The 26,070-nt window shown below is 35.9% G+C and overlaps 1 protein-coding gene across 3 annotated transcripts in view; it reads left to right on the forward strand.

Moving 5' to 3' along the window:
- The window catches only part of UBR2 (ubiquitin protein ligase E3 component n-recognin 2), a 58,945-nt gene that overhangs the window by 5,379 nt on the left and 27,496 nt on the right, over positions 1 to 26,070 (forward strand). For 2 of the 3 annotated variants that reach the window (XM_082307557.1, XM_082307559.1), the window contains exons 3-18: positions 2,224 to 2,302; positions 3,867 to 3,980; positions 6,811 to 6,938; positions 7,958 to 8,096; positions 9,933 to 9,995; positions 11,229 to 11,349; positions 13,992 to 14,099; positions 15,930 to 16,018; positions 16,869 to 16,967; positions 19,349 to 19,512; positions 19,601 to 19,700; positions 20,739 to 20,867; positions 21,643 to 21,826; positions 22,862 to 22,923; positions 23,727 to 23,837; positions 25,746 to 25,811. In XM_082307557.1, the coding sequence (XP_082163683.1) occupies positions 2,224 to 2,302; positions 3,867 to 3,980; positions 6,811 to 6,938; positions 7,958 to 8,096; positions 9,933 to 9,995; positions 11,229 to 11,349; positions 13,992 to 14,099; positions 15,930 to 16,018; positions 16,869 to 16,967; positions 19,349 to 19,512; positions 19,601 to 19,700; positions 20,739 to 20,867; positions 21,643 to 21,826; positions 22,862 to 22,923; positions 23,727 to 23,837; positions 25,746 to 25,811 (1,756 nt within the window). Of the gene's footprint in view, positions 1 to 2,223; positions 2,303 to 3,866; positions 3,981 to 6,810; positions 6,939 to 7,957; positions 8,097 to 9,932; positions 9,996 to 11,228; positions 11,350 to 13,991; positions 14,100 to 15,929; positions 16,019 to 16,695; positions 16,795 to 16,868; positions 16,968 to 19,348; positions 19,513 to 19,600; positions 19,701 to 20,738; positions 20,868 to 21,642; positions 21,827 to 22,861; positions 22,924 to 23,726; positions 23,838 to 25,745; positions 25,812 to 26,070 lie in introns of all 3 variants that reach the window. The other variant, XM_082307558.1, reaches the window with a different exon arrangement.

Consider the following 26,070-nt stretch of genomic DNA (forward strand, 5'->3'; position numbering starts at 1 on the left):
TTGGTCTTACTCGCTGAAGTTCTGATTCAGGGTGGACTTGAGATACTTAACTCAGCAAGCTGCCTCTTCTGCATTTCTGTTTCAACAATCAGTTAGAATAGGCAGTTCTGAAAATATTTTGAGACCTCTTATCTTGAGATGGATGAGATTAAACTGGTGAGTACTTTAGATCCTTTCAGCCACTAAGAGAACTCCATCTCCTCTCAGGTGTTCTTAGGTTCTTCCTTCACACCTGTGAAAAAGTGGAGAGATCTGGGTAGAGAATTAGAATGTGGGAGGCTGAGGACTATCAGAGGCTATAAAAAGAATTTCCACAGTTTCTTCAGTACCTTTTCATGCAATCTGGTCCCAAAGAGCTATAAAACCAAACCTCAGAACTAGTATTTTAATTCCAGTCAAATTGCATTGCAGCCTATAAGTAATATGTTGATGATCAAATACTCTTCATACGGACTAATAAAAACTGTGGGAGTTCTGTAAATTTCTGCTAAACACTTGTTTTTTTGAGACTAGCAACTCAATATGTAAGTATATCCTTGAGAATACTGTCAAGTACGATGGAAACATAAAATAATGCAGTCCATTGGTGTAGGATTTAGAGAATGAGTGAGTGTACTGTTCATACTCAGGGTCTTTGTTTCAGTAGAAAAATGATTTAAATACAGCAATGGAATCATAATATCATTCAGGTTAGAAAGGATGTCTTGGTAGGCCATCTTGTCCGATCTTCTGCTCAAGTCAGGGTCAGCAGTGAATACGGAATGCTTTTGCTCTTGCTGCTATCAAGATGAAGTCTCATCTTCTTTTGATTAAAAAACTGTTAATGTTTCCTGTTGTGCGTTCATAATTTTCTTTGCCTAATTTTCTTTGGTAATGAAGAACAGTTTAATTTAAACTTTAGCGGGATACGGAAAAGAATTGTTTTATGAGTCCATGAAATACATTAAAAGCTGTGGCTTTTCTGTCCAATTGTGGAGCTTATAGGTCTGCCTCTACTTTGGGTGTAAGCACCCTTATTTGTTCGGGAAATTACTTGGCAAATGTTTCTGAGTTTCTAAGTATATTGCCACAAGTTTAAGGCTCTGAAGAATCGATGCCCAATATTGTACAACTAATCTACACAATACTGAAGGCATATTGTTGCAATAAGTATTTTTTATTTTTTAAATTAAAAAAAGCCATGAACATAAATTATTCTAAAACAGAAGAGCTTCGTATAATTTTTCTTTGACATTTTCACCTTTAGTGGCTCCTCTGGAGAAAACTAATGCAAAAATGATACTTTATGCATAGTAAGTCATGGTTGCCTGATCATCTTTCAGTGATTACCTGGTTTAATTTATTTGGTGAAATGAAATTAAGAGAATTCTTGGTAATAACATTTCTGGTGTTTTCTTTTGAAGAAAATAAGTTGTTTCTCTGAAGTCTTATTTTAATAATAACCACGATAAGACATTAATTCTCTTGGTAGTTATTTTTACATTGCAAAACTTGCCTCCCTTAATCTCGAGGTGCCTTGAAGTCAGTTGCATTGCATAGGTTCATGCATTTTCAGTGTTTCTCAGGGAGACACTTAAATGTAATGCATAATTGTCTCATTCATTTGTTTAGCCCCTTTTGCTAGAAACATTACTTCTAATATAGCAGTGCTTGTAGACAGGACCTTACTATGGTCTCTGATCTCTTGGTTGAGGAAATTGTGTTCTCAGACCTCTTCAGTGAGTTCGTAGGGCTAAACTTAGGAGCAGAGGTTTGATCTGATCTGTTGCGCGCTATCTTTCTTTCCAATGTTCAGTGAAAAAATGTCTTTTCTGATTGCTGGAGTTTGTTAATGCTTGTACTCTGTACTTGAGAGAACTTGCTTGGGTTTATACTGTTTACCTGTCTGTACTGTGTTCTGTTATTCATCTGTTTACTTGCTTATATACTTGTCTCACCTCTTGAAGGCAATGGCTATATTGCCGAAATCCACATGCTACCCAGACAATATTTTAAAGCCTCTTCTGTTATGAGAACAGTTTTTTTTTTTCCTCCTTCATTTGTTTCCCCCTCCTTGGAAGCCATTCCTTTCCTCTTTCAGAATATATATAAATTAGTCAGAAGGTTCATATGGGTGATATTTGAAAATTACCTGTTGTAAAATGTGTAATTAAAGGCAAAAACATTTGATTAATGCTGCCTTCCCTTCCTCCCCTTGCCCCTGTTTTTTTTTGCTGTTTTCAGAGACTGTGCAGTTGACCCAACTTGTGTGTTATGCATGGAGTGCTTTCTTGGAAGTATTCATAGAGAGCACCGGTACAGGGTTAGTAATACTGCTGGAATACATGATGTAGTCATTAAGAATTTTTTATGTGTATGAAACTCCTTGTTTAAAGTTTTAAGAATGTATACATAATTTCAAAATGTTGGATGAACACAAAATTTGGAATTACACCTGCAGTAATCTTACAAGAACTTGAGTGTTTTGATCTGAGTGTAAGTTCTGAAAGTTAACGCTTTAAAATATTGAACAATTAAATTTTATGCACAACAGTTAAGTTTACAAATGTGTATTATTTTTAACATGTGTCCTTTAGTGAATTTTACAGCATTAGAGTTGTTTTTGGCTTGCTTTGACATTGATGTTTGACTATTTTTAAAAGGTAATGAAAAACCTTTATTAAGAAACCACTTCTATTTAAAACTTATTTCTTTTAAACATCTGAATTGTTAAATTCTGTACAATAGGAGGATTTTTGTTCGTTTTTAAACCTAAAGTTAAAATAGCAGACTAAAACTGTAGATGCTGTTTATTTTAGTAATCTATTGCTATTAGTAGTACAGATTAGTTCAAAAAAACCTACAAACAAAACCAAGAATGCCTTGGTGTGTTTTTAAACTAAGAAGCTAGGTGAAAACTACCAGTGCAGCCTTTCTGTAAATCTGTTTTTGACAATACTGCACTTCTGTTAATATAAATCCAATCACTGCATGGTTACACTGAGCACTAGGATTTAGGAAAAAAAACCCCAAACACAACAACTTACCCCAAGAAACCCAACCCAATTTGCTGATATCAGCATACTTCTTGTATGTAGGCTTTTAGTTTGCAAGCTTAGTGAATTAACAAGTCTAGGCGACATCCAAAAGTGTAAGCAACTGTTGTTTCAAATGTCCATCTAATTTTGTTGATACTGTAGGATGTATCTGTATGTACAGAATGTAGCTGTGTGCCAAAAATAGGTGAAAGAAGAATTTTTCTATGAATCAGTTAATAGTTGTGGTTCAAAAAGAGTATTATTACACTTACTAATTAGAGGTGATCTTAGCTTTAAAATTCATTTTATTAAAACAGTGTAAATATATCATTACAGTTTTCAGATACTTTTTTCTATGCTTATTAAGACTTATGTGGACAATTTGTAAGTTTTTTCTGCAAACAGCATATCTTTTACTCACTGTGTAATAGTGCTGTATGAAGCGATTTAGCTTTGTTCAGATTAAAAAGGTGAGAATCTGAAATAGTACAGATGGCATTGCAAGTAATAGATTCTGAAAAACTGAAAACTAGAAAAAACCCACAGCCTTCAGATGGGGCAGAATGGGGGTGTTTGAAGGTTTTGTTGGGTTTTTTTGTTGTTTGTTTTTGGTTTTTTATTTTATTTTATTTTATTTTATTTTGGCATAGGCAGACTGATGAAGTAGATAAGCTTTCAGCCATCCTAGAAACGGGCATGGTTTCACTGTGCTTTTTTAACAGAGTACTGGCTAAAGCTGTCAGGTGTTGTGACAGTGCTTTTGTAGTTTAGCTATGAGTACTCATTTCTTCATGTGCATGTGTGTATATGCATATTCACATGAACTGTTTTGTTTTTAAATAATTTTAGATGACAACATCAGGTGGTGGAGGTTTCTGTGACTGTGGTGATACAGAAGCTTGGAAAGAAGGTCCTTACTGTCAAAAGCATGAACTTAACACTTCAGAGACTTCAGAAGAAGAGGTAATAACCTCATATGAATAAGATATATATACACACACATATATACACAGTTAACAATGTTTTGAAACATGATACCTCAATTGTTATTTTTAGTCTTGTATACCAGGCATGAGAAATGGGAGGAAATTTAATAGTAATATTTGAACCACACTCTGTGTTAAATAAAATTAATGTCTTGTCTAACTTAAGGAGTTATTTAGAACGACATTTTCTCCTTGAAGGCTTTGCTTTATATGTTCTTGATCGCCTCTGCAGCTTTAGTTCTGTTTCTTTGTTTTTCCATCTTATTCTGAAAAGTGAAGGGAGTCTGCCACATGAAAAAAAATCTGTATGTAATCATGTGCATGAAGAAGCCAAATTAAGCTGTCTGTGCAACATATGTTCTGATTCTTACCAAAGTAAAGTGCACAGATTTTTTAAATCAAAATAACTTGCTGTTACAGGACAACCATAATGGAGCTATAAGATAGAGGTCTGTAAAAGCTTGTTTGGTATGGAGAAGGTAAATAGAGAACATATCTTCACTATTTCTCATAGCATAACAACTTGGACATATTAAATGCAAAAAGACATGCTACTTCTTACAGTATGAATTCAAGCTGTTGGACTAACTGTTAGAAAACACCATTGTTAATAAAAGTTTATATGTGTTCAAAAGGAAATTTAACATGTTTGTGGAGTGAAAAAATGATCAATGGCCATTTAAAAATTGCAGATACCATCTTTGGTGTGGGAAAATATTAGTGTCTTAAGTTATTGGAGACCAGAGGAGCATTCTGCCGTTTTCTTATGCTCTCCCCTTAGTATCTGTTATTAGATCTCAGGAATGAAAGTGGCTAGTTGGACTTCTGGTCTAGCCACTCGCATCTGTTCTTATGTAATATAATCTCTGTGAGATTTTTTGAAGGGAAAATATAAGGCAAATTTTTGTAGTAATTTTGCTGATCTGATGGTTTAAGTGAAGCAACTGGAACTGTATTTGCAGTGACAGCGGTCCTTCTAAAATCTGTTATCACTGATGCAACCCTAAGACTCTAGCACTGCTGCATGGACTCACCACTTGATCTACATGCCAGTTTACGTTAGTGGGCAGCCTTAGAAAACTGTCGTTCTGAAATCTTGGGTGGACTGCTACTTCTGTGTCCAAAGATACTCACACAGCGAGTGTGAGTGATAGAAGAATTAAGGTGCTGGGCAGGCTTTGTGTTTGTTCCCTGTGAGTGGTGGGGTTTGAGATCTCCTATGTTATGCAATGTTGTGTTCGAGGTAGATCAAGGATCATTTGTTGAGCATTATTGGAGTCTGTTTTCTGCCTTGCCCACATACGTGTCTTTGTTGAAAGTGCTGGGAACGGAGGCAGTGCTGCTGCTTGAGATTTGCCTTTGGTTTTGGTGACTGATAGTTCTCCATACTCTAGGTAAATTTTAAATGAAGCAAAAAAAGAGAAATGGCAATTATTAATGCTCCTGTAAAGCTTCCAAATATTCCAAAAGAATCTTGGGGTGGGTGAGTAAACTTTAGTCGTACAGGCGAATTGCTTACTGTCAAGGGCCTCCTGCAGATAATGCAGACTTAAGTTCCGAAAAGATTATTGTGGCCATTTTTATACAACATAAAATGTAGTGAAACACAGAATTTGATATTAGGTAATCCCAAAACAGAAATTGGGCTACTGTTAAATTTTTAATTGGCGAACAATTACACGTACTTCAAAATATAAAATGATGAATTGAGTCGGTGACCCAATGTATAGTACATGTGCAGGTGACCTGCAGGGAATGCAATGTTCCCTTTCCAGCTTTGTAGAAGAGGGACCAGTTCTTCCAAACATCAAAAACTTGAAATAGTACAAGAAGAATCCTTTCAGAGAAGAGGTTTTCAATGTTTTCTATTCACACACAAATCCCTTGAAATGGATTGGAAGGAAATGGCAGTGGTACCTGTACTACCTGATTAAGAGTTCGCAGTGGTTCTCCTTTGCTGCTCCAAAAAGTAGTCCCTTTGACTTTGCAGACTGAGGCAGTACTCTTCTTTCTTCCCCTGCTCATTTCAGTTCCACCACCTGCAGCAGCAACCATTCTGCTCTGGCAGAGAGAAGAGGATGAGTTTATAGTGGCTGCTGCAAATGTCAAATGGAGGGCACCCTGGAGAGTGCAGAGTGGGCACAAGTGGGTGCATGGCCCACACAGAAAAAGGGAACAGCTGTCTGAACAAGACTGAGATATGGGCAGATCGTTATGAAATACCTAGTTACGTTTAAGCATTTAACTATTTATATGCCACAGCATGTAAGAGACGTGCGTCATAAATCACGATCCCGCTGTGCTGGATGTTGTATAGATAGCTTGGATAGAAAAGACTTCTGTCTCTAAATGTGTGCTATGTATAAAACAAGGCAATAGATGCATAGTTGTTTGTATTCTCCAGTTTACTAATATTGGTAAGTGGAACAAAAGATACAGTGATTTCAAATTATGTTTTTGAAGGCATTGAGGAAAAAGCAGATTTTAATACAGCTGAGGTTAAAAGTTCTTCAGAAGAACTATCTTAGAAGGTGTGCAGAAGTGGGAACAGTGAAAGTGAAAATGATCAGAGGCAAGTTAACATTTAGGTATTGAATGTTAGATTATTGCTTTGGTGATTGTTAGTGAAGAACTGGAAAAAGAAAACAGGATGATTATTGACTCTATTCCTTTCAAATGTAAAGTCATTTAGGAAAGACATCATTAAAGATGCTTACATAATCTTTGACAAAGAGAGGTGCAAATTTGACAATTTCTATTTTGAATGTCATTTAATTTCTCAATTGCTATTTATATTTATTTTTCAGGATCCTCTTGTGCAGTTACCAGAAGATATGGTAGCAAGAGCTTACAATATTTTTGCCATCACATTTAAATATGCAGTAGATATATTAACATGGGAAAAGGAAAATGAATTGCCTGGCCTAGAAATGATGTAAGTATAGTATTTGTCTTCTGCCTTTTAAAGGTTTGCAGATATTTACAACAGAAAATGCAAATCCTGATTTTAAGTATGTTTTCTGCCTTTCCTAAAATTGTCAGGAATATTTTGTAGACAATGGACTAAAATAATTTTTACATTTGTTTTTTCTCATATTTTTTACTTCTGTGATTATACAGCCCATTTCTCTTCAAAGCAGTGATGAAACAATGTCTTTGTGACATGTTCATTTTCTTAATATTGAAAAGGAAGTATTAGCAAAAGACAATACCCTAAAACAAGTGGCGGGTTAATTTCTTATGATCAAAGTTACTGAAATTCTGATGGCAAAAGTATTTTGGTCATGCACTTACTACAAATTTTGAAGCATTACAGAATATTTAAGCGTATTGTAGCATCATAGTTATCATGGATTCATTTGTGACATCTTGTTAGTAACTTGCTTTGTGTTGTGTGAGTAAGAATGCTGTGTAAATAAACGATGGGAATCAAAAGGTTGCACTGAATCTATGTAAGCTTAAGTTGTGGTTTTGAGGATTGTGGAGTTTGGGCTTTTTAAGAGACTGCCAAGTTTTTGTTGTCTAATGAACCTTTATGCAGTGTTGGGGAAACAGGTGTGGCAAAATAATGCCAAGACCGGTGAAATCTCTAAGAAGCTATGAGGGAATGTATTGAGCACAGCTGCAATGGAAGGAAATGTATTTTCCTTAGTAGGAAACTATAAATTCATAATCAATAAATATTCAAAAACAATACTCAGACTTAAGTACTGTCTTAAAATTTTGTTCATTTTGGACTTAATTCTGCAGGAAGGATGCACGTTCCTATAGAAGTTAGGGGTGGTCAGTCCTTTTCAAATAAATTGTTGAGGTATGTTCCGGTATAGGAGAAGAAGCCCAGGCTTGGGTTGTCTGCTTGGTGGAAAACTTTATTAAACCAGAAGTTGATTTTTTTTTTTTAAATTACATAATTACATTACTTTGAATTATATAAATTCAATCCTTGCTTTGAAGTGAGAAGAGTGACACTTACTACTGCATGCTGTTTAATGATGAAGTCCATACCTATGAACAAGTCATTTATACTCTTCAGAAGGCTGTCAACTGTACGCAGAAGGAAGCTATTGGTTTTGCTACAACAGTAGATAGAGATGTAAGTAAATTAATTGCTAGCACTTTTAATTATACTTACCCTAATGCTTATTTTATATGACTACACTCACTTAGTTTGTTTTCCCAAAGAGTGTGGTTAATGTGATTGAGCCCTGTGTGGCAGGCCACCCTAAAATGACTTAACTCATTGGCCAATCCAAACCAGACCTAATATTGAATATACTTTTCAGTGTAACTGTATTCCGGTAGAATGTGTGGCTAGCAGGATGTCTCTCACTCCTCTGTCAAGGGCAGGCAGCAGCTTTATCTCATCCCTTACTGTACACCAGGGAGCTGACACTGAAAGAGCCCCACTGAAAGTGCTCTGAGCATGGGAAATGCTTCTCCGAGTAACACCAGTCAACTGTGAGGGATAAAACCTGTAATTGGCTGCTTTTGTTCCGGTGCTTGTGGAACTATTTGTGTTTTTTTTTTTTTAATTTACTTTTCTTTTTCATAATTGTCAGATGATAATGGCAGGAAGAGGTAAAACATTTCATACAGCATTTAGATAGAACAATGAGTTCAGAATTACTATATGCTGACTATAATTTTAACTAGTATGTTGGTCTCAGAAGCATTGTGCCAGCTGTGTTTGTGTTCTGGCTGTGTGCATTTTTTTTAGAAAGGGAAACTTTCTAGGGACAACTGCATCTTATTTGTGCCATGAGCCTGTAAGCAGTTGCTGTGAAAGTGAGTGTCCTTTTATGTTGTTTTCATAGAATTGTTTATGTTGGAAAAGACCTTTGAGGTCATCGAGTCCAAGCGTTAACCTAACGCTGCCAAGTCCACCACTAAACCATCTCCCTAAGCACCACATCTACGCATCTTTTAAATACCTCCAGGGATGGGGACTCAACCACTTCCCTGGGCAGCTTTTTTTGGGGGGGGCTGGCATCGGGGAGGAAAGTCTCTTCCAAAATGGCAATGAAAGTGTTGTTTGGGTTGTTAAAGTAGTTCAAGAAGGTCAGTGGAAAAGGAAATACAACCACTTCATATTACTTAATACTGCACTAGATTTTGGTTTTCTACTATTACTACTCTATTTTTGTGATATCAGTAACCAAAAGATTCCTGTCTAATCCCTGAATGTGTGCTGACCTGAGCACATGCTGTGTATTATAGGATGCACTGTGGAGATTTTTTTCTACTGTGGAGATTTTTTCCTACTGTGGATCCCTGTCCTACTTCTAAATAGACACATGAACGCATATATACATGTGCACGTGTGTATGTATGTAAAACAAATGAGAAGGTTATGCCTGAAACACTGATCTGGCATCAGACCAGATCTAAAATCTCAATAAGCTATTCTGTCTATAATGCACTATAAATTGAATAACTATCTATTTTAATGTATGTATTGACAGTATAGAAGACTTATATAATATGGAAACCTTCCAGGTTTGAAATAAACCAAGTGCTTTAGTTGTATGTTTAAGACCAATTAGCTTTCATATCTACTTTTTTAAAAGGCATTGAAATGTGTGAAACTAATGAGTGATGCATTAGTATGAAAGATAACGTTTTGGTATTTTAAATAAAAGAAGTGTGATGATTACATCTTAAAAACAATATTATACACAGAAAATTTAGTGTAACAGGTAACTGCATATATGGTATAATTTTATTTTCTTTTAAAAAGTACAGGGTGCATTTTGGGAATTCAAGTATGTAACTATATGCAGTCATTTAAAACAATGAAAATAGCATGAAAGCAAGAGTAGTTAACGTGCGTCTGAAACTTTTACTGTAGCTTTTATGCTAACGTAAAACACAGCATTTGAAGTTCTTATTTAGAAGCTGGTGGTAATGTTACTTCTTTACAAATTTAAAGGGACGTAGGTCTGTTCGATATGGAGACTTCCAGTACTGCGATCAAGCAAAATCAGTAATAGTGGTAAGTAATATTATGTAGTTATTTGCCTCATCTTAAGCAAAAAGAGGCTTTGCTACACGGTTTTGGGATATTGTTACTGTAAAGACTCTTCAATAATACAAAGTGTTGGAGATACTATTTACAATACGCACAGTAGAGGTATCAAAATACAGGTTTATGCTCTGTTTTTGTTTGTTTGTTTTTTCTACAATGGTGTACCTTGCACCCAAAATCATTTCCTAAAAAGAAGTTCCCAGACAACTTTTCCATTCAGAAAGCTGAGTTTGATCCGGAACTTCAGATCTAATCTGTTAGAATTACATGTCAGTTCAGATCAGTGAAGTTAAACTATTTTAGTTTTTCTCCTGTAGTATGAAGTTGTTTGCCCCTTTCACAGCCACAGCAATGGAAATTGTTACTGGTTGAATCCAAGTGTGAAACTACAAATAACTTTCATTTTGCGTGTGTATGTTTATATATATATATAGTCATAATATCTATATATTACAGGGTTCTTCCATGTAAGAACATGGGAATAATATTTTCTATTTAATTTTTCTTTAACTGCTGCAGTGCAGTACTTAATCACATGAAATAAATAGTTTATGTATAATACTGCTACCACTGAAAAACAAATACTGTAACTAGAGTTACTGGCCTTAAACTATTTAGGGTATTTTGAAAACATTAATGTATCTTTAAAGATAAAGTTGTACAATATCTTTAACTTGCTACCTATGCAGTCAAAGAACAAATGGGTTTTATGTGTAATGTCTAACTATTAAGGTTATTAACACAGAGATAAGGAGAAATACTTTCTTTCTTGTTTTAACTCTGTGTGTTCAATTTGTATTATTGAAAATAGTCTGTGGACAGTTTCTTTCCTTGGTGGGCTGCTGTGTGACTTAGATGTCATGTTGTGAGGAACAAATGTGCGTGGCTGTCTTAGGTTGTGCGTGGAACTGCTTATTAGTAAAATGCAGCAGATCGGTGTGTACATTGGTAAGAGGCCAAGAGTGGAAAATGGATTGGCCTAAATATGTTGATATTGCATAATAAGGTCCTTCAAATATTAACAGGGTAAACAAAGTTCAGTCTTCTTTGGGTTTTTTTTCTTCCCTATGTAGGTGTTAGAATATGTATTAATATTACAAACTATTGAAGTTAATCACAGGAATGTTGTGTTTCTGTACAGAAATATATGCTAGTCCTCACTTAAATATGCATTACCTCCTTCTTCCTTTTCTTTTTAAGAGAAATACCAGTCGTCAGACAAAGCCATTGAAAGTACAAGTTATGCATTCATCTATTGTTGCCCATCAGAGCTTTGGTCTGAAGCTCCTAACTTGGCTTGGCAGTGTTATTGGATATTCAGGTGGGCAAACTTGAACTTTTTTGGGATAAGTTAGAGAATATTTGTGAGGCAAGCTGAATTCCTGAAGCAATATTGTCTACTTATTTCAGATATGTGATATATAAGGCAAAGCTGTTAATAAGTTGTCAGACTTCATTCTGTTTTCTCTTATTGGAGTGCTGTTCTGAGTTCTAACTTCCCTATGAAAGTGCTAACAGTCTTACTTAGTCTTTTCGAATACTGTTTTCTTTTGAGTTGCTATTGAACAGAAGCTGAGAATCACTGTCAAATGCTGTATGCCAACAAGCTATATTTTTCAGTCCCCAGTTCTTTTTAAATGAATGCAGTAAGCTGAAAATAACCTGTCTGATAAAACAAAATTATTCAGAAGTAATTTGATGAATGATGATGAAAGTGATTGCTTCAGATTTTTTGCTAAGTAGAACAGAGAAAATGCAAGGATGTGTGGAGGTTTTTGGGTAAGTATAGAAACGACCAAAGTATTAATCAGATATTTAGAAAGAAGTTTCTTCAAAGGAATCAAGATGCACAGTATCATTTTTATGGGAAGGCTCTGTGTTTATTTTGGCTTGGTTCCTCCTTTGTCCTGATGAATCACAAGGTTCTGAAGATGTGGAGCATGAAGGGAAATAAAAGGAAAATGTGTCAAACTGCTGATGTGTAGAAATGTAGATATAGTCTCCAATGCACTTTCTGTGTTCTATGCATCTGTAAATGTTAACAAGAATTATTAGCAAAGCACTCTCAACTGTAATGTTGCATATATGTTCTGTGTAGGTGCAAGATTTCTTCAGAGATTGCATGTTTTATTAGACAGTTGAAAAACTAGCTAAGATTTCAGGCGCAAGATCCGTATATCATGTTATGTTTTTTGAAAGATAAGTAGTTTATGTTTGTATAAGTTAATTTTTAAAGATACATCAATCAAGCTTTTCAAAAGTTATGGTGGCAGTTTGTTCAACTATTTACCAGCGTTGCTGGCAAATAATAGGTATTAATAGAAAGGAGAGACATGAAGATATTTAATTTCTGAGATAAATTTTCTTTTCAGTGTAACATGTAGGCAGGCACTGTCTTTCTCATATTCCTTGAGCCCAGTTTTGTGCCATGTCATTTGTGCCAGGTACCGATGTCACTAATTTTCAGCACTAAATTACAGTTGCAAAAAAGTAACTTCGGTATGTTAATGGAGCATCAAATTACAGATAAAAGCATTGAATTCATAGTTTTATTTGTGTGTGGTGTTTCTGAAATTCTGCAGAGTTCACTTCATTAAATGCAGTGTCCTTTATGATTCAGAAGGGCAAAAATAATGTTTGATGGTAAGCAATATGCATAGGTTTTGTCTGTGACCTACGTGCTCAACTACTTGAAATGCCTTACACACCTTGGGATGCAGTCTTGCAATGTACTCTGGAGTCTGGTTTTGTGAAATGCACTTTTGAAAAAGTTGGTTTCCCTTAGCTTTGTAACAAACAAACCCAAACATCTAGATTCTGCTCAATCTTTTAAACAGCCTGTTACCGTTCATCTGTAATATGGAGTGATAGAATTGCACTGCTTGGGTAGTTACACCTAAATATCCCTGACCAAAGGGAGACTGGCAGGTGGAGGGGTCTTCTCTGCCGCAAAATTAGGTTTGATGATTGCTGTGAAATGAGTGTCAAACTCTTGTCAGCGACTAAAGGGAAAAACCTTACTGTGGAACTTTGTCACAAGCTTGACTACCACATCCTTCCTAACAAATGTCAGTTCTTCAGGAATAAGCATCTGTTTGCTGTTTGTTAAACAACGCAATAGTTGCCATTAATTTGTTACCCTTCATAACAGTAGTTGGAATTGAACTCTGCAAGGCACACCCCCCCCCCCCCCCCAACTGCTATAGGGGTTCACAGACTGTATAGAACTGCACCTTGCAGCACATGGTATGGTATACGTGGCACTAAGCCACTGCCAACTCTACCTAAGAAGCTAAGATGGCTAAGTAGCGTGCAGACATAAGGGCTAATGCGTTTAAGTCATGTAGTTGTGTTAGTGAATATGCATTACCTGCAGTGCAAAACTAGGTTGAACATTGTTAATATGAGCGTGTCTGTGTTGTGTTCTGTTGCAGATGCAGGCTTGTCTGCAAGCATATAATAACTTACATGTTCATATAACAATTATTACTGCTTTCCATTAGGAAAAAAATACGTGGAGAAGCTTTAAAATAATAGCAGCTAGTAAGTGTAAACAAAAAACTCATATGTGTATATGAGTCATTTCATATATGAATTATATTTTCCTTTTGATAGGACTCTAAGCAAGAAAAATATAACCTAGAAAATTAGCCTGCTGTATAATTATTTCTTATATTCGTAAGCCAGCAGCACTTTTAAGAGAGCACGTTTTTATTTGATAACTTTGAAACAAATGATTGTGTTTGGCAATTTTAACAAGGTTCCTAATGTTCCCTAAGGTTAGTGTGAAATTCCAAGGTATAAAATATTTGTGTTTCTATTGGCAAAATATGAGCAGTGTTACTTGTCAAGGAAAAGAGGTCCCTATGGCTTCTATTGTCTTATGAAAATTCCAGTGTGTAAAAATAATGTACAAGTTTGTGTTTAAGCTATAACTAACTTACATCATTTTTCTTCATTAAGATGGCCTTCGTCGAATATTGTGTCAAGTTGGCTTACAGGAGGGGCCAGATGGTGAAAATTCTTCTCTTGTAGATAAGTTGATGCTGTATGATTCTAAATTGTGGAAAGGTGAGTTTCCTCAAACTTCTGGAAAATACTAAACAATGCTACGCATATAATTTTCCCTTCACTGTATCTGCTAATGTTCAGTCATTTTCACTGTGGTGTATTAGAGATAGAATTGCCTGATTTGTGATAATCTGTCCCGTCCCTGCAAGTGTTCAAGGCCAGATTGGATGGGGCCTTGAGCAACCTGTTCTATTGAAAGGCGTCTCTGCCCATGGCAGGGGGGTTGGAACCAGATGATCTTTAAGGTCCCTTCCAGCCCAAACCGTTCTATGATTCATGATGCACTCCAGCTGTGTTGAAGACAAGATCATAAGGAGACCATCTGGAGATGGGGTTGGTGTTAGATCTAATTTTTCAAAGTAGTCTGAAATTAAGGCTGACTTGAATACATGGATGACAGTGATAGTTAAAGGAAACTGAGTAAATAATAGAGTGATTTGAGGTTTGTGTGCTTTATAGGATCTCAGCATGTATATCATATCTGCCAAAGTCCCTCTTTTTAAGGGATAGGACAGAGGTTTTCTACTTTGACTTGGTTTTGTGTTCATGAGGTATTCTTAAGTGTTCTGAGAATATTCACTGAAAACTACTGTTCTGCTATTTTAGAGCCCTTAGAATTTTAAAAGCCTGGTTGATATAATGGGATTGGTTAGAAAGTTGTATTTTGAGGAAGTGGAGATAGTTAATTTCTTTTCCATCATGGATTCTGTGTCTGATTTGATACCTTGAAAGGGCATGTAAGGCCAGGTGTAAGAAAGAGAAGCAAAAAGAGAAGGCAGAGAATGATGCAATATATCTGTCCTTTCCTTATTTAAACACGAATATAGTATTTTGAAGATTGCTACCCTCCTCCCAGTATTTTTTGTTGTTCTTCCATTCTGAGGTACAGATATCCTAGAGAGTAGTAACATCTCTCTGTGGTCTATCTTGGGAACTTCTTGGAGCAGCAATAAAAGTAGTAAGAAGTAAGGTGGAAAGTGGATGTAGTATGGACAAAATGATTCTTATAGGTTTTGTTTATCTAATAGCTTTGTCTTGTGTGAATGAATTCCTGGCACTCAGATTTTTTTTTTTTTAAGTTTTTTTTTTTTTTTTAAAGTTTTTGATCTGAAGGGTACTACATTTGTGGACCATTACAGCATTTTTAATACAGGTTTTGTTTGGATAATGTCCTTCATGTTAGCAAGGAGTAACTTTTGCATTTCTATTTCAACATCAATATTTCTCTACTTTTTCATGTATTTCATAGTTACTCTGCATTAAGGAAATAGTGTAATGGCTTTTGACTCAAAAGTGACCTACAGAAAGAAATGGTACATACATGCATGTATTTCCAAGCTACATACAGTCACTTCTCATTTGTATTGATAATATTATCTGGGATGCTGCTCAGACAGACTAGAAATTCAGAGATAGCTAAGCTAATTATTTTGCGGAGTTGCTCACAACTAACAAAATTTATTGCAGTTCCCAAGACTGCTCATAATAGCGTGCTCTTTTTTTCCCTGGGCCATCCAAATCCTCTGTTTATCCTGAGGAGGAACAGAGTTCCGTTCTTGTTTGCCTGACTTGCCTTATATTGAAGGTTTATGTTCCCATCCAACAGCTCAGTGTTATCTTATACAGGAGTAATAAATAACGCCACTTGAAGTATTTTGGTTTATGTATGCTTCTTTGTCCTTTGTTGCCACCTGACAGACTTAATCAAAGCAGCTTCTCCTCTGAAATGCACGTTTACCTCATTCTGTAAAAGTTTATTTTTCTAAATGTTTCCATAATATGTTGATAGAAAATAGTGACATGCAATATTTCATTCATTTTTCTTGACAGGAGCTAGAAATGTGTATCACCAGTTATTCATGAGCAGTCTACTTATGGATTTGAAATGCAAGAAACTTTTTGCTATCCGCTTTGCAAGAGTAAGTATCTTTCTTACAAAGAGCCATTAAATGCTTAAACTGTCTAGCGAAGAGAGTTTAGTTAGTATACCGTGCTTCAAATGAACTGTTATTCAGAATTTTTTTCCTTTTTTTGGAAGTGAAAAGTTGAAATGAAATGCTGACTACTTTATTTCTGTCTTCAAAATATTAGTTATAATGGCCTCTCATCTCCTGGGAAGAAAATGGGCTTTCCAGGCTCCCCAGAACTAAAGCAGTTCAGATGTTTTTGTCTTCACCGTCAACTATGCAGGCTATGACTTCTTAAGACCTAATCGCTTCTCATTATTGAGGTGTAAGCTGTTACAGCACTACTCAGAAATAGTGCTGAAATTCAGTTATGCTGATTAGTATTTCTGCAGTAACTAGTTATTTGAAATGCTTTAAATCAGGACTCCAAAATTCTGCTCACTCTGCTGAAGACAAATAACTTTTTTGAGTAGAAAATAAAATATTAGCCTTTATTGTGAAAATGAGAGTGAGCAGAGCTCATGTGTGAGCAGATTAAGTTGTCATGTTCTTTGTACAAAATATCTATATAATAATCCATAAGAGCTACTCTTCCCTTTATCATGGCATTAAAGTTTCCCAGAGCAGACGTTTAAATAAAAAAAATCAGGTCAGTGTGGATTAGAGGTGAATTTCCCCTTGTTGTTTAGAATTACCGGCAGTTGCAGAGAGATTATATGGAGGATGATCACGAGCGGGCAGTATCGGTGGCTGCTCTGTCTGTCCAACTCTTCACTGTACCTACTCTGGTGAGTAGTGCCTGTCTTTCTTTTAAAAACTGATAGTTGGCACTCCTTGCCTTTTTTTGCCTCCTTCTTAATAGAACTATGAGCGATTGCAGAGTGATTTTATGAAAGATGACCACGACAGAGAGTTCTCAATTGCTGACCTCTCGATACAGATATTCACAGTGCCTTCTCTTGTAAGTACTAAAAGACCAAAAAAGGAAATCTTTATTTGTTAAAAGCAACTTGAGGTTCTTGAATCAAGACTGCAGATTTCTTTTAACATTACTGTGGAAATGCATGGCACTGCTGCTGCACAGCAGTCAGACAGTTTACATACATTGCTGTGAGTTTAGAAGGTAAAGTGTTCAGCATTGCAAAGTTTGAGTCTGGCTTCCCTGAGTGGGCTGGGTATTTTTGGTTTTTCCTGTTACGTTTTTCTTTTACTTTTTTTAGAAAGGTACTTAAATGTTTATTTAGAGACACACACATAACATTTAAATTCCTCTTCATACTGAGCCACAGTTACTCTTTGTAGAAATCTACATTATGGTTTGCATATCACAGTTTCAGAGCATACCATTCTGGTGCAGTTTTATAAATGATCCACTTTATGTTAATTTTCCAATCAACACAAGTGCAAGCAAGAATTGTCTCATGATATTCCCTACTTGCTTTGGTACTTCTAGACTCAGATGATGCCTTCTTTCAGGCTTCCAGTTAATTTTCATTACAATGCTTCAGGCACTTACTTCTCCCAGCTCACTAACTCTGCTGGTCTTTCACCAGCTTATGCTTGTTTGGGAAATGTCTTTTTTTGCTCTAGTCTCCAAATAAGTCTGTCTTTGCTTGCACTATGAACTAGACAAATTAAACTTTAGAGCTGTATGGGAAATAAAAGTCTGATTTTCATAGCCAGAATTGTTTTAAAAAAATGAATGCTTCTGAATCCTTCCAAATTTAATCTACTTAATCAAGCTCTAAAATTCAATAGTAGCATGGCAGTTACGATGCTGAGCGAAGCTGTTTTTCAGTTTCTTAGGGATGGATGTTATTCGCGGAAATTCAACAGGACCTCAGGATTTTGTTTCCATGGTTCAGGGCGATGTTGTGTTACTTCTTTTAATTTTGATGCTGTCAATAAGAATGTTGCCAGTATTCAGATTTACAGTTAGACTTAACCAACTGGTATTATTCAAATGGCTATGGTATTATTTTTTCCTTTGGCAGATGGGGTGGTGGAATATGTGTATTAATACCTTTTTTGTTTTGTTTTTTCTTTAAAAGGGATTTCAAACATTTCCTTAGAGGAAAGTAATTGCAGTGTCCCTTTTACACATTTTCTATTTCAAAAGCCTACAAAAAATTAAAACAAAATTTATAAACTGTTTTGTAGCAGTATAGAATAGACATGACATGAAAGTAATTATGATAAGCTCCTCCCATATGAAATAAGAAAATTTTTTTGTATATTTAGAGCCATTTGGATTCATTCTTAACTGAATGAATAAGCTGAAGAATGTAAAACCACCCCACTGCCCTCGAGTAGCATTTTCAAACTGATCTCCGTAATTTAAGAGTTTGAGCTCTCAAGTAACTGAGGTTTTTTGGTTTGAGGGAGGATGGGTGGTTGTGTTGATGGTGATTTTCTGGGGGAAAATGTTAACCATTAGATATTTTTTCTTTTTCTCCCCTGCAGTAGCATTTTAGAAACTGTATTTTGGAGTATCATTAGCAACTGTAGAACCCAGAAGCTCTAGTCAACAACCACAGTGTTGTTGAGGTAGATCAGAGTAGCCAATCTTTTTGAATCTACCAGCCACCTAATAAAATCCTCAGGGGATCCGAAAACTGCAAGACTCATCCCATTTACCTTGGAGAACCAACAGAACGGGGGAGTTCTGGAAGAGCTCACAAGTAGGAGATGGCAGTAACTTCTTAGTGCCACCTACTCTGTTGTGGGGTTGGGTTGGGTTAGGTTAGGTTGGGTGTGGAAGATGATCTTCGTCAGACTTCGCGATGCCTCCTGATTTGTTTCCTACAACACATGGATATATGCAGTAGCCCTTCAGGGGAATCATAAGTCATTTCACATAATTTCCATGTGGAACTTGCACTCTGAAGTTCCTTAGCAGTTCAGAAGACGCGCCGTTCGCCACAGTGCTTCACAGTTTGTAAACAGAAGGCAGAAAAGCTGTTACTGCCCTAAAGGGCTCATACTTAAATTATATGAGAGAAGACAACACATACTTAAAGGGAGATACAAGTAATTATACAATACATAATAACACACGTCTTGTGTCATAATTATATAGGTTAGCAGGAGCCTAACCGTAGTCAAACTTCTGTAGAGAAGGGGTCTGGAGAGAGATCTGGATTGTGATAATTTCTGGCTGGATTACTTTTTATTTCTTCTGTGAATGTCTGGAAGATTGGCTTTCAATATGCTTTTATTTTAATTATTGATGTAACTATTTTGGATAAAAATTCCTGTATTTTATGAACTTCGTGGCACATTATGAAACTCTTGTTAGCTGTGTCTGTTAATTACAGCAAATTTCAATGTACTTTGGCATAGGCTCGAATGCTAATAACGGAAGAAAATCTCATGACCACTATCATCAAAACTTTTATGGACCACTTAAGACACCGTGACATCCAAGGCAGGTTTCAGTTTGAACGTTACACTGCTCTGCAGGCTTTCAAATTCAGGCGTGTTCAGAGCCTTATTTTGGATCTCAAGTAAGTATATTAATTATGTGCTGATTTGATCAATTGGGGAGGAAAAAAAACCATAAAATTAACACTTGTATCTTTCTAATGTACCCAGGTATGTGTTGATAAGTAAGCCAACTGAGTGGTCGGATGACTTGAGGCACAAGTTCCTAGAGGGTTTTGATGCCTTCTTAGAATTACTCAAATGTATGCAGGTATGTAAATCTGTGAATTACAAAATTTGCACTGTATTAAAGCAGGAAGTTAGCTATCATGATATAAAAATGGAGGAAATGTACTCACCTCTGTGCAGTATAACTTTTGGAGTCATCATATTTCCTGAAACATAACATCTGACTTAACTTTTTTTACTTAGTTTGTCGTAGAGGGCAGTAAAAAGGAAGAATGGTTCAAAAAGAAAAATGTCATTTTGGGCATATTTTGCAGCTATACAGGCAGACAAGACACAACTAATCGTGTGAGCAAAATCTGGTCCATCTTAACCAACTTTCCCTCATAGCGAGAGCTCCAGTAACTGCTTAAGCGTCAGCAGAGTTCCTCCTTGTATTGAGGAATATATAGACATACAAACAGACCTCTTAACTGTGTTTTTTTTCCCCAGCCTTTTCGTGTGCTATGTTAAGAGGAGTGTTTTAAAAGTGGTGCAGCTTTTACAAGGGCAAATTGACTGTATGATCAGTAAGGTATAAGTCAGAATCACTCCTACGTTTCAGTACCTCAGTAGCATACCTTTCTCGGTACTTAGCTTTCATTAGTCTGCTCATGATAGTCTCTTGAGTATATTGTAATCTTCAGATGATGGTGGTTTTTTTTCTTCTTATGCCAAAAGCTGATTAGGTACTATAGTACCCAGTCTTTAGTTAGTACTTAACTGCATTTAATAGTACATCCTTAGAAAACACATTAAAAATCGAAATGTGTATGTCAGATAATGTATGTATGCAAACATTGTTGTACTGCTCATAATACTGAAATCTCTGCAGGTGTTAATAATAAATAGAGCTCATATCCAAAACCTTTCTTGTCCCTGTATTCTTCTCTTCCAATTTCTGTTTCATTTTCTCGTTATTTTGATGTGTGTAATTCCTTTTCAGATGGTCCCAAGCTTATTTTTTCCTGTTGTAGTAACAATATATTTATAAGGACAGGTAGCTACTGTCTCACACTTATGCGAATGTTGTCAACGTATTTCAATTACATATTGTTGAAATACGTAATTCTTTTTGCTCTAGGGTATGGATCCAATAACTCGTCAAGTAGGACAACACATAGAAATGGAACCGGAATGGGAAGCAGCATTTACACTGCAGATGAAATTAACACTTGTTATTTCAATGATGCAGGACTGGTGTGCTTTAGATGTAAGTTCCTTCTGAATTGTTTTTCCATGTGAATATGTGAAGGGGGGAAAAAAAACCCAAACAAATGTGTAACAATTGAGCAAGACACATAACTGCACCATTAGCCAAGATCATCTTCTCTGAGCAAGTGCAAATCTTTTCTGTGTTTAGACACATCTTTTATGGCTTGAACTGACCAAGTCATAAGAATGTGGTTAAGCCTTTTAAAAAATATTGCAGAGAGTTCTGTCATGCATCTGAAAGTTGTGATCATCACAACACTATCAGGTTATAATTTTCAGAGAAGAGGGAATAGAGGAGTAGGCCCTGGATCTACCAGATTCTCTGCCTGATTATAAATCAGGTTTCTACTCCGTAAGTGTTTCAAGTTTTAGGAGTACAGAACTTCAGCATGGTAAAATATGGCTGTGGAACAAGTGATCCTAGAATATTTGAACATTCAAGCTGGCTTTAATCTGTCACTGTTAGTTAATGTGCAGGTTTTACTAGCCTAGCATAATCATTGCTCAGAGAGTTCCCATAATATAAGTTACCAAAAAAAAACCAAACACCAAACCCAACTAGTGGGTGTTTTTCTAATCAGACATACCTGTATGAATTTCGCAATCTGTGTCCCCCTTAATTCAGCTCCTTTTGTTGGATTCCTTATGTTAATTTTGCAGGACTGTTAATAAAGGTAAAAACCCCAAACCTGTCAGACTTTTTTACATTGGCTGTATTATTTTGCAGAGCTCTCTTTTTTCATAATCTCTGTAAACTGTGATCTTTCTTTTAGGAAAAAGTGTTAATTGAAGCTTACAAGAAATGCCTGACCGTGTTGATGCAGTGTCATAGTGGCTTTACTGATGGAGAACAGCCTATTGTTCTCAGTATGTGTGGACATTCAGTTGAGACCATCAGATACTGTGTTTCTCAGGAAAAAGTTAGCATTCATCTCCCAGTTTCTCGTTTACTTGCAGGTATGAACTAGTTTAAAAATATTTCAGGAAATGAAAAATGTTGTATAAAAGTGATTTGTATTTGTGTGTACATAAGGAACCACACAACAGTTGTTTAAAGCCTGAATAGGATGCATTTTGACTATTTTCTAGCTCTTTGATAGCATCTAGGCAAAATGTTCCCGAGTATTGGAGAAGTTATCGTTTCAGGCCTGGGGGAGATTGTCCCATGCCTCTGGATTTGCCAGTGGGGTGTGTTGTAGGTAGTTACTGCTGCTTTTTCCACTTGAGTGATGCAAAAGAAACGCAATAAAATATGGACTGTAGTTTACTGTTTTGAAATATGTTTAGCTGTCAGATTGAATAAACTAATCAACATTCTGTTAGAGAACAGATTTATCAAACAGATGTGTCACTGGAAAATTAAGCTATGTCTTTGTATTGTGCTTATCTTGTTCAACAGTTGTGTCGAAAAGGTTGATGAATTTTAGTTTACAGAATCAGAAAGTCTCACGATAAAAATAAATTCATGGGTAATGAAGTGAAAAAGGTAATTCTTAGGTAAAATACTATGCAGCTCAGCGTTAATAACTTTGAGTGTTTGAATCCTTGTAGCTTTAAAACAAAGTAATCCAGAAAACCCTTACGTATTTTGTAGGGGCCTCATTATAGTTCCTGAGGTATTTTATAAACCTCTAAGGACTGATAGAAAGGATGAGGTATCTGTTGTTGATAACTTGTCCTGATAGACCAAGGACTCTTGACTGTCGCTGAGGAGACATGGCAGAGTCAAAAGAAAGGCAATAGTCTCACTTGTACTGCAAGTTTTATACAGATACAATGGGAAAACTTTAATTCTCCTAAAATGTATGCTTTGTAATATGTGTCTTCAGGAGATAGCTGTGTAGCTCCAGGATGATAAATCTGCAGTCTTAGTTGTAGCTGTGTCTAGGAAATGGTCCAGTAGTAAATTAGATGACCTTTTTTGTCCTATTTGAATTATATAAAATACTGTGTGTAATATTATGTATGTATTTGTTTCATGTATTTATGTAGGCTTGCATGTTTTGCTGAGTAAAACTGAAGTGGCATATAAGTTTCCAGAGCTGCTGCCCCTGGTATGTAATTAAATGTAGCATATTCATTAAATATAATTAATGCTGAATATGAAATTGGTCATGTAAGTGTAGGAAATTATTAAATAAAACAAAGGACCTTTTTGCTATGAACTCTGTTCAGAGAGACTGTCTTTAGTAGATAAAACTACCTCTTAAAAGATTAATACCTAGATACTCATGACTGGAGCATAAGCAATCACTCTCTTAAATAACGTAAGACTCAGGTTTAAGGTTTGTAGTTTGTTCTTCATGCATTACCTTCTTTTTGTAGTAGAAACTGGTTTTAGGAACTCCTGGCAGGATCCGATTCCTTCTCCTTGGCCTAGGTTCTAATTTTCTTCCCCAGCTGTTTCTTGCTTCCTGCACGGTCTTATTGATATGCTCTTTCTTTAAGGGAAATTTAAAAAGAACAAGATAAGTTAAAAGAGGAGAAAGCATAACTGGGAGAAGAAATCTCAGTGTCTTTTGGAAGAAGTAGTACTTAACCTTTGAATGAAAGGAAGCAAATTACAATGTTATTAAATTGATAGTGTTGATGTTTTAAAACACAACCCCCCCTGTCTTTAAGAATAAACTAAAGCCCTTGTGGACTACTTCTGGAGCAAAGACAGAATGTAAGGTTGGTAACGATCGGATAGATTGTGAATAGGGTCATCAGACTTTTGTAATGTGTGTGTTGGATTTGCTTCTCTTTTGTATTCCCAAAATATTTTAATGATCACAAATATCATCCTCCTTCATTTCAGTCCCATTTTCTTTTATTTTCTCTGTATACATAAAAATATTGCATTTTCTTAATGCAGAGTGAACTAAGCCCGCCTATGTTAATAGAACATCCTCTACGATGCCTAGTCCTATGTGCCCAAGTGCATGCAGGGATGTGGAGAAGAAATGGGTTCTCTCTTGTTAATCAGGTAAGTACATAGTAGCTGTAGAATCACTGTTTTCTGATTAACTCCCCCAAGATAATTTCAGACCACAAAACCTCCTCTTTCTGTATTGATTTCAAATTTCACTTACGTAAATCTTATGGAAGGCAATTCAAGGTAGGCATTTATATCAGCACTCACGTAATTTGAATATTTGTGTTTTTAAACTGGTCTTTGATTTCTTAGTCAGAAGTTGCTTTTTTGTTTCAGGACTGCTGCAATGCTCAGTGAACTTAGTGCTCTGTGCGTAAAGAAGTTTTAGTATAATGCAGTTAATGACTCTTAGCCTTTTTACTGTGTACTGTCCAACAGCAGCATGAAGTGCAGGATTAGGTCTGTGCATCTTTGCTAATGCATTCATCACCTTCACGTAAAAGTGTCTCAAATATAAAAATATGCACCATTAAGATACTATTACTGTTTATGAAGTACTATTACTATTTATGTTTGTGAAGTAATTGAAATCCGAAGACCACACAGGAGCATTAGAACTGAGTGTTTCTTGGGTTTTACCTTGCATAGTTCTTTGATACTTCTGGCGACTAGCTCCATCCATCTCTAAACTTATGTTCTTTCTGTTGTACGAATTAGGTTTTAGGTGTTTCAAGCATAACAACTATAAAACGGGTACTGTAGTGTCAGTGCCACCTACCAGGGTGATCGTCTAAAGTGATTTTCTCAGCAAGACATAGATTACAACAGAAATAGGATTTAGTTCTGTGAGGTGTTAACCTGATTTATTTGCAAGAAACTTCTTTCCCTCCTGCAAGCCCCCATCTTCACTAGAAAATTGCAGTGCATGTGTACTAGGAGGCTGAATTAAGCTGCTCAAACATATTATGTTCTGACACTTCTTGCCTCTTAACCTAAAGGATCTTTATAAGGTGATGTCCTTTATTGTTATTATTAAAGCCAAAGGAGCTTTACTTATGTACAGTTATAGCAGTGTCCATATTACTGTAGATACACATCAGATCTGAAATATCAGCATAGCTTTTGATGGAGAACTAAGTCTCTGTGTTAATTTCCCCTGGTTGTCAGCATCTTGAAGTTGAGCCTGGTTTAGTTTAGGAAATATGGCTGCCACAGTCTGGAAGTCCTTTCTCTTCCGTTTGGCTATGGAGAGCTCATGTTCAGCCAGATCCTTTTGGATATTTTCCCAGAAGATAGGAATGGGCATCTATGGGGATTATTAGTATGGGGAAGAGAGGGAAGGCATGCCTAGCTCCCTTCCATGTAATTCTGGTGAGAAATGGTATGTCTCTAGAGGAAAGTTTAGCATGCTGAAGATTGTTCCCAATCCTATGTAGAAACTTGATAACCCTCTTTATTTTCCCTTAATTGTGGTAGAATCAACCTTTCCCACATGTCAATGCCATGCAGTGATTGTGGCGTTGCTGCTGCTGGGTGCAGTACTGTTGAGTTCACTCCCAGGATGGGTTTGGGTTAAGTATGGTTCTGTCACAATATTAACATTTTTCTGAGACTGGCAATTCCTGAAAGATTATATCTCAAATAATTCAAAGCAATTCATGCAGCAAAGAAAGAACATTTCTCCAACTGCAAAGGCTTTCTCTCCTGTGAATTTCAAACAGTTAATGGCTAAACAAGTAGATATATTAAAATGTAGCCCAAAGAGGTCCAAAATATTTTTCCTTTTAAGTATATGCAATCTAGACGTTAGATCAATACACCCCAGCCAGCAACTATGCTTGTTTTGTGGTTTATGAAAATGCTTTTTGCATACAACTGTATTTGTATATTTTTTCAAATCACGGATTCATTTTTTGTTTACTAATACTGTATAACAAAGTTTACTTTTCCAAAATGAAAATAATAAGTTAGACTAAATACGGTGTTTGTTAATTATTGTGGTTTGTTTTTTTGTTTCAGATTTATTACTATCATAATGTGAAGTGCAGGAGGGAGATGTTTGACAAGGACATAGTAATGCTTCAGGTAACCACATGTATCAGTCTGCATTTTTATCAAGCATTTTCAGGATATATGTGCTTTTGTTCTTAGCTCCATCAGAACCTTTAAATGGCAAGGAAAAAAGTAATTTTTTGGTGGAAGGACTTTATATATATATATATATATATATATATATATATATATATATTTTTATTGTATCTCTGTCTTTATGGGATAGTTTGTAAAGGAAATACTGTTGTAATCCTTGTTTTTTAAATATACTGTGGAAAGTGCAGGAGTTTCT

Source organism: Platalea leucorodia, assembly GCF_965183815.1.
Source record: "Platalea leucorodia genome assembly, chromosome: 3".
In the NCBI taxonomy this organism is placed as follows: domain Eukaryota; kingdom Metazoa; phylum Chordata; class Aves; order Pelecaniformes; family Threskiornithidae; genus Platalea; species Platalea leucorodia.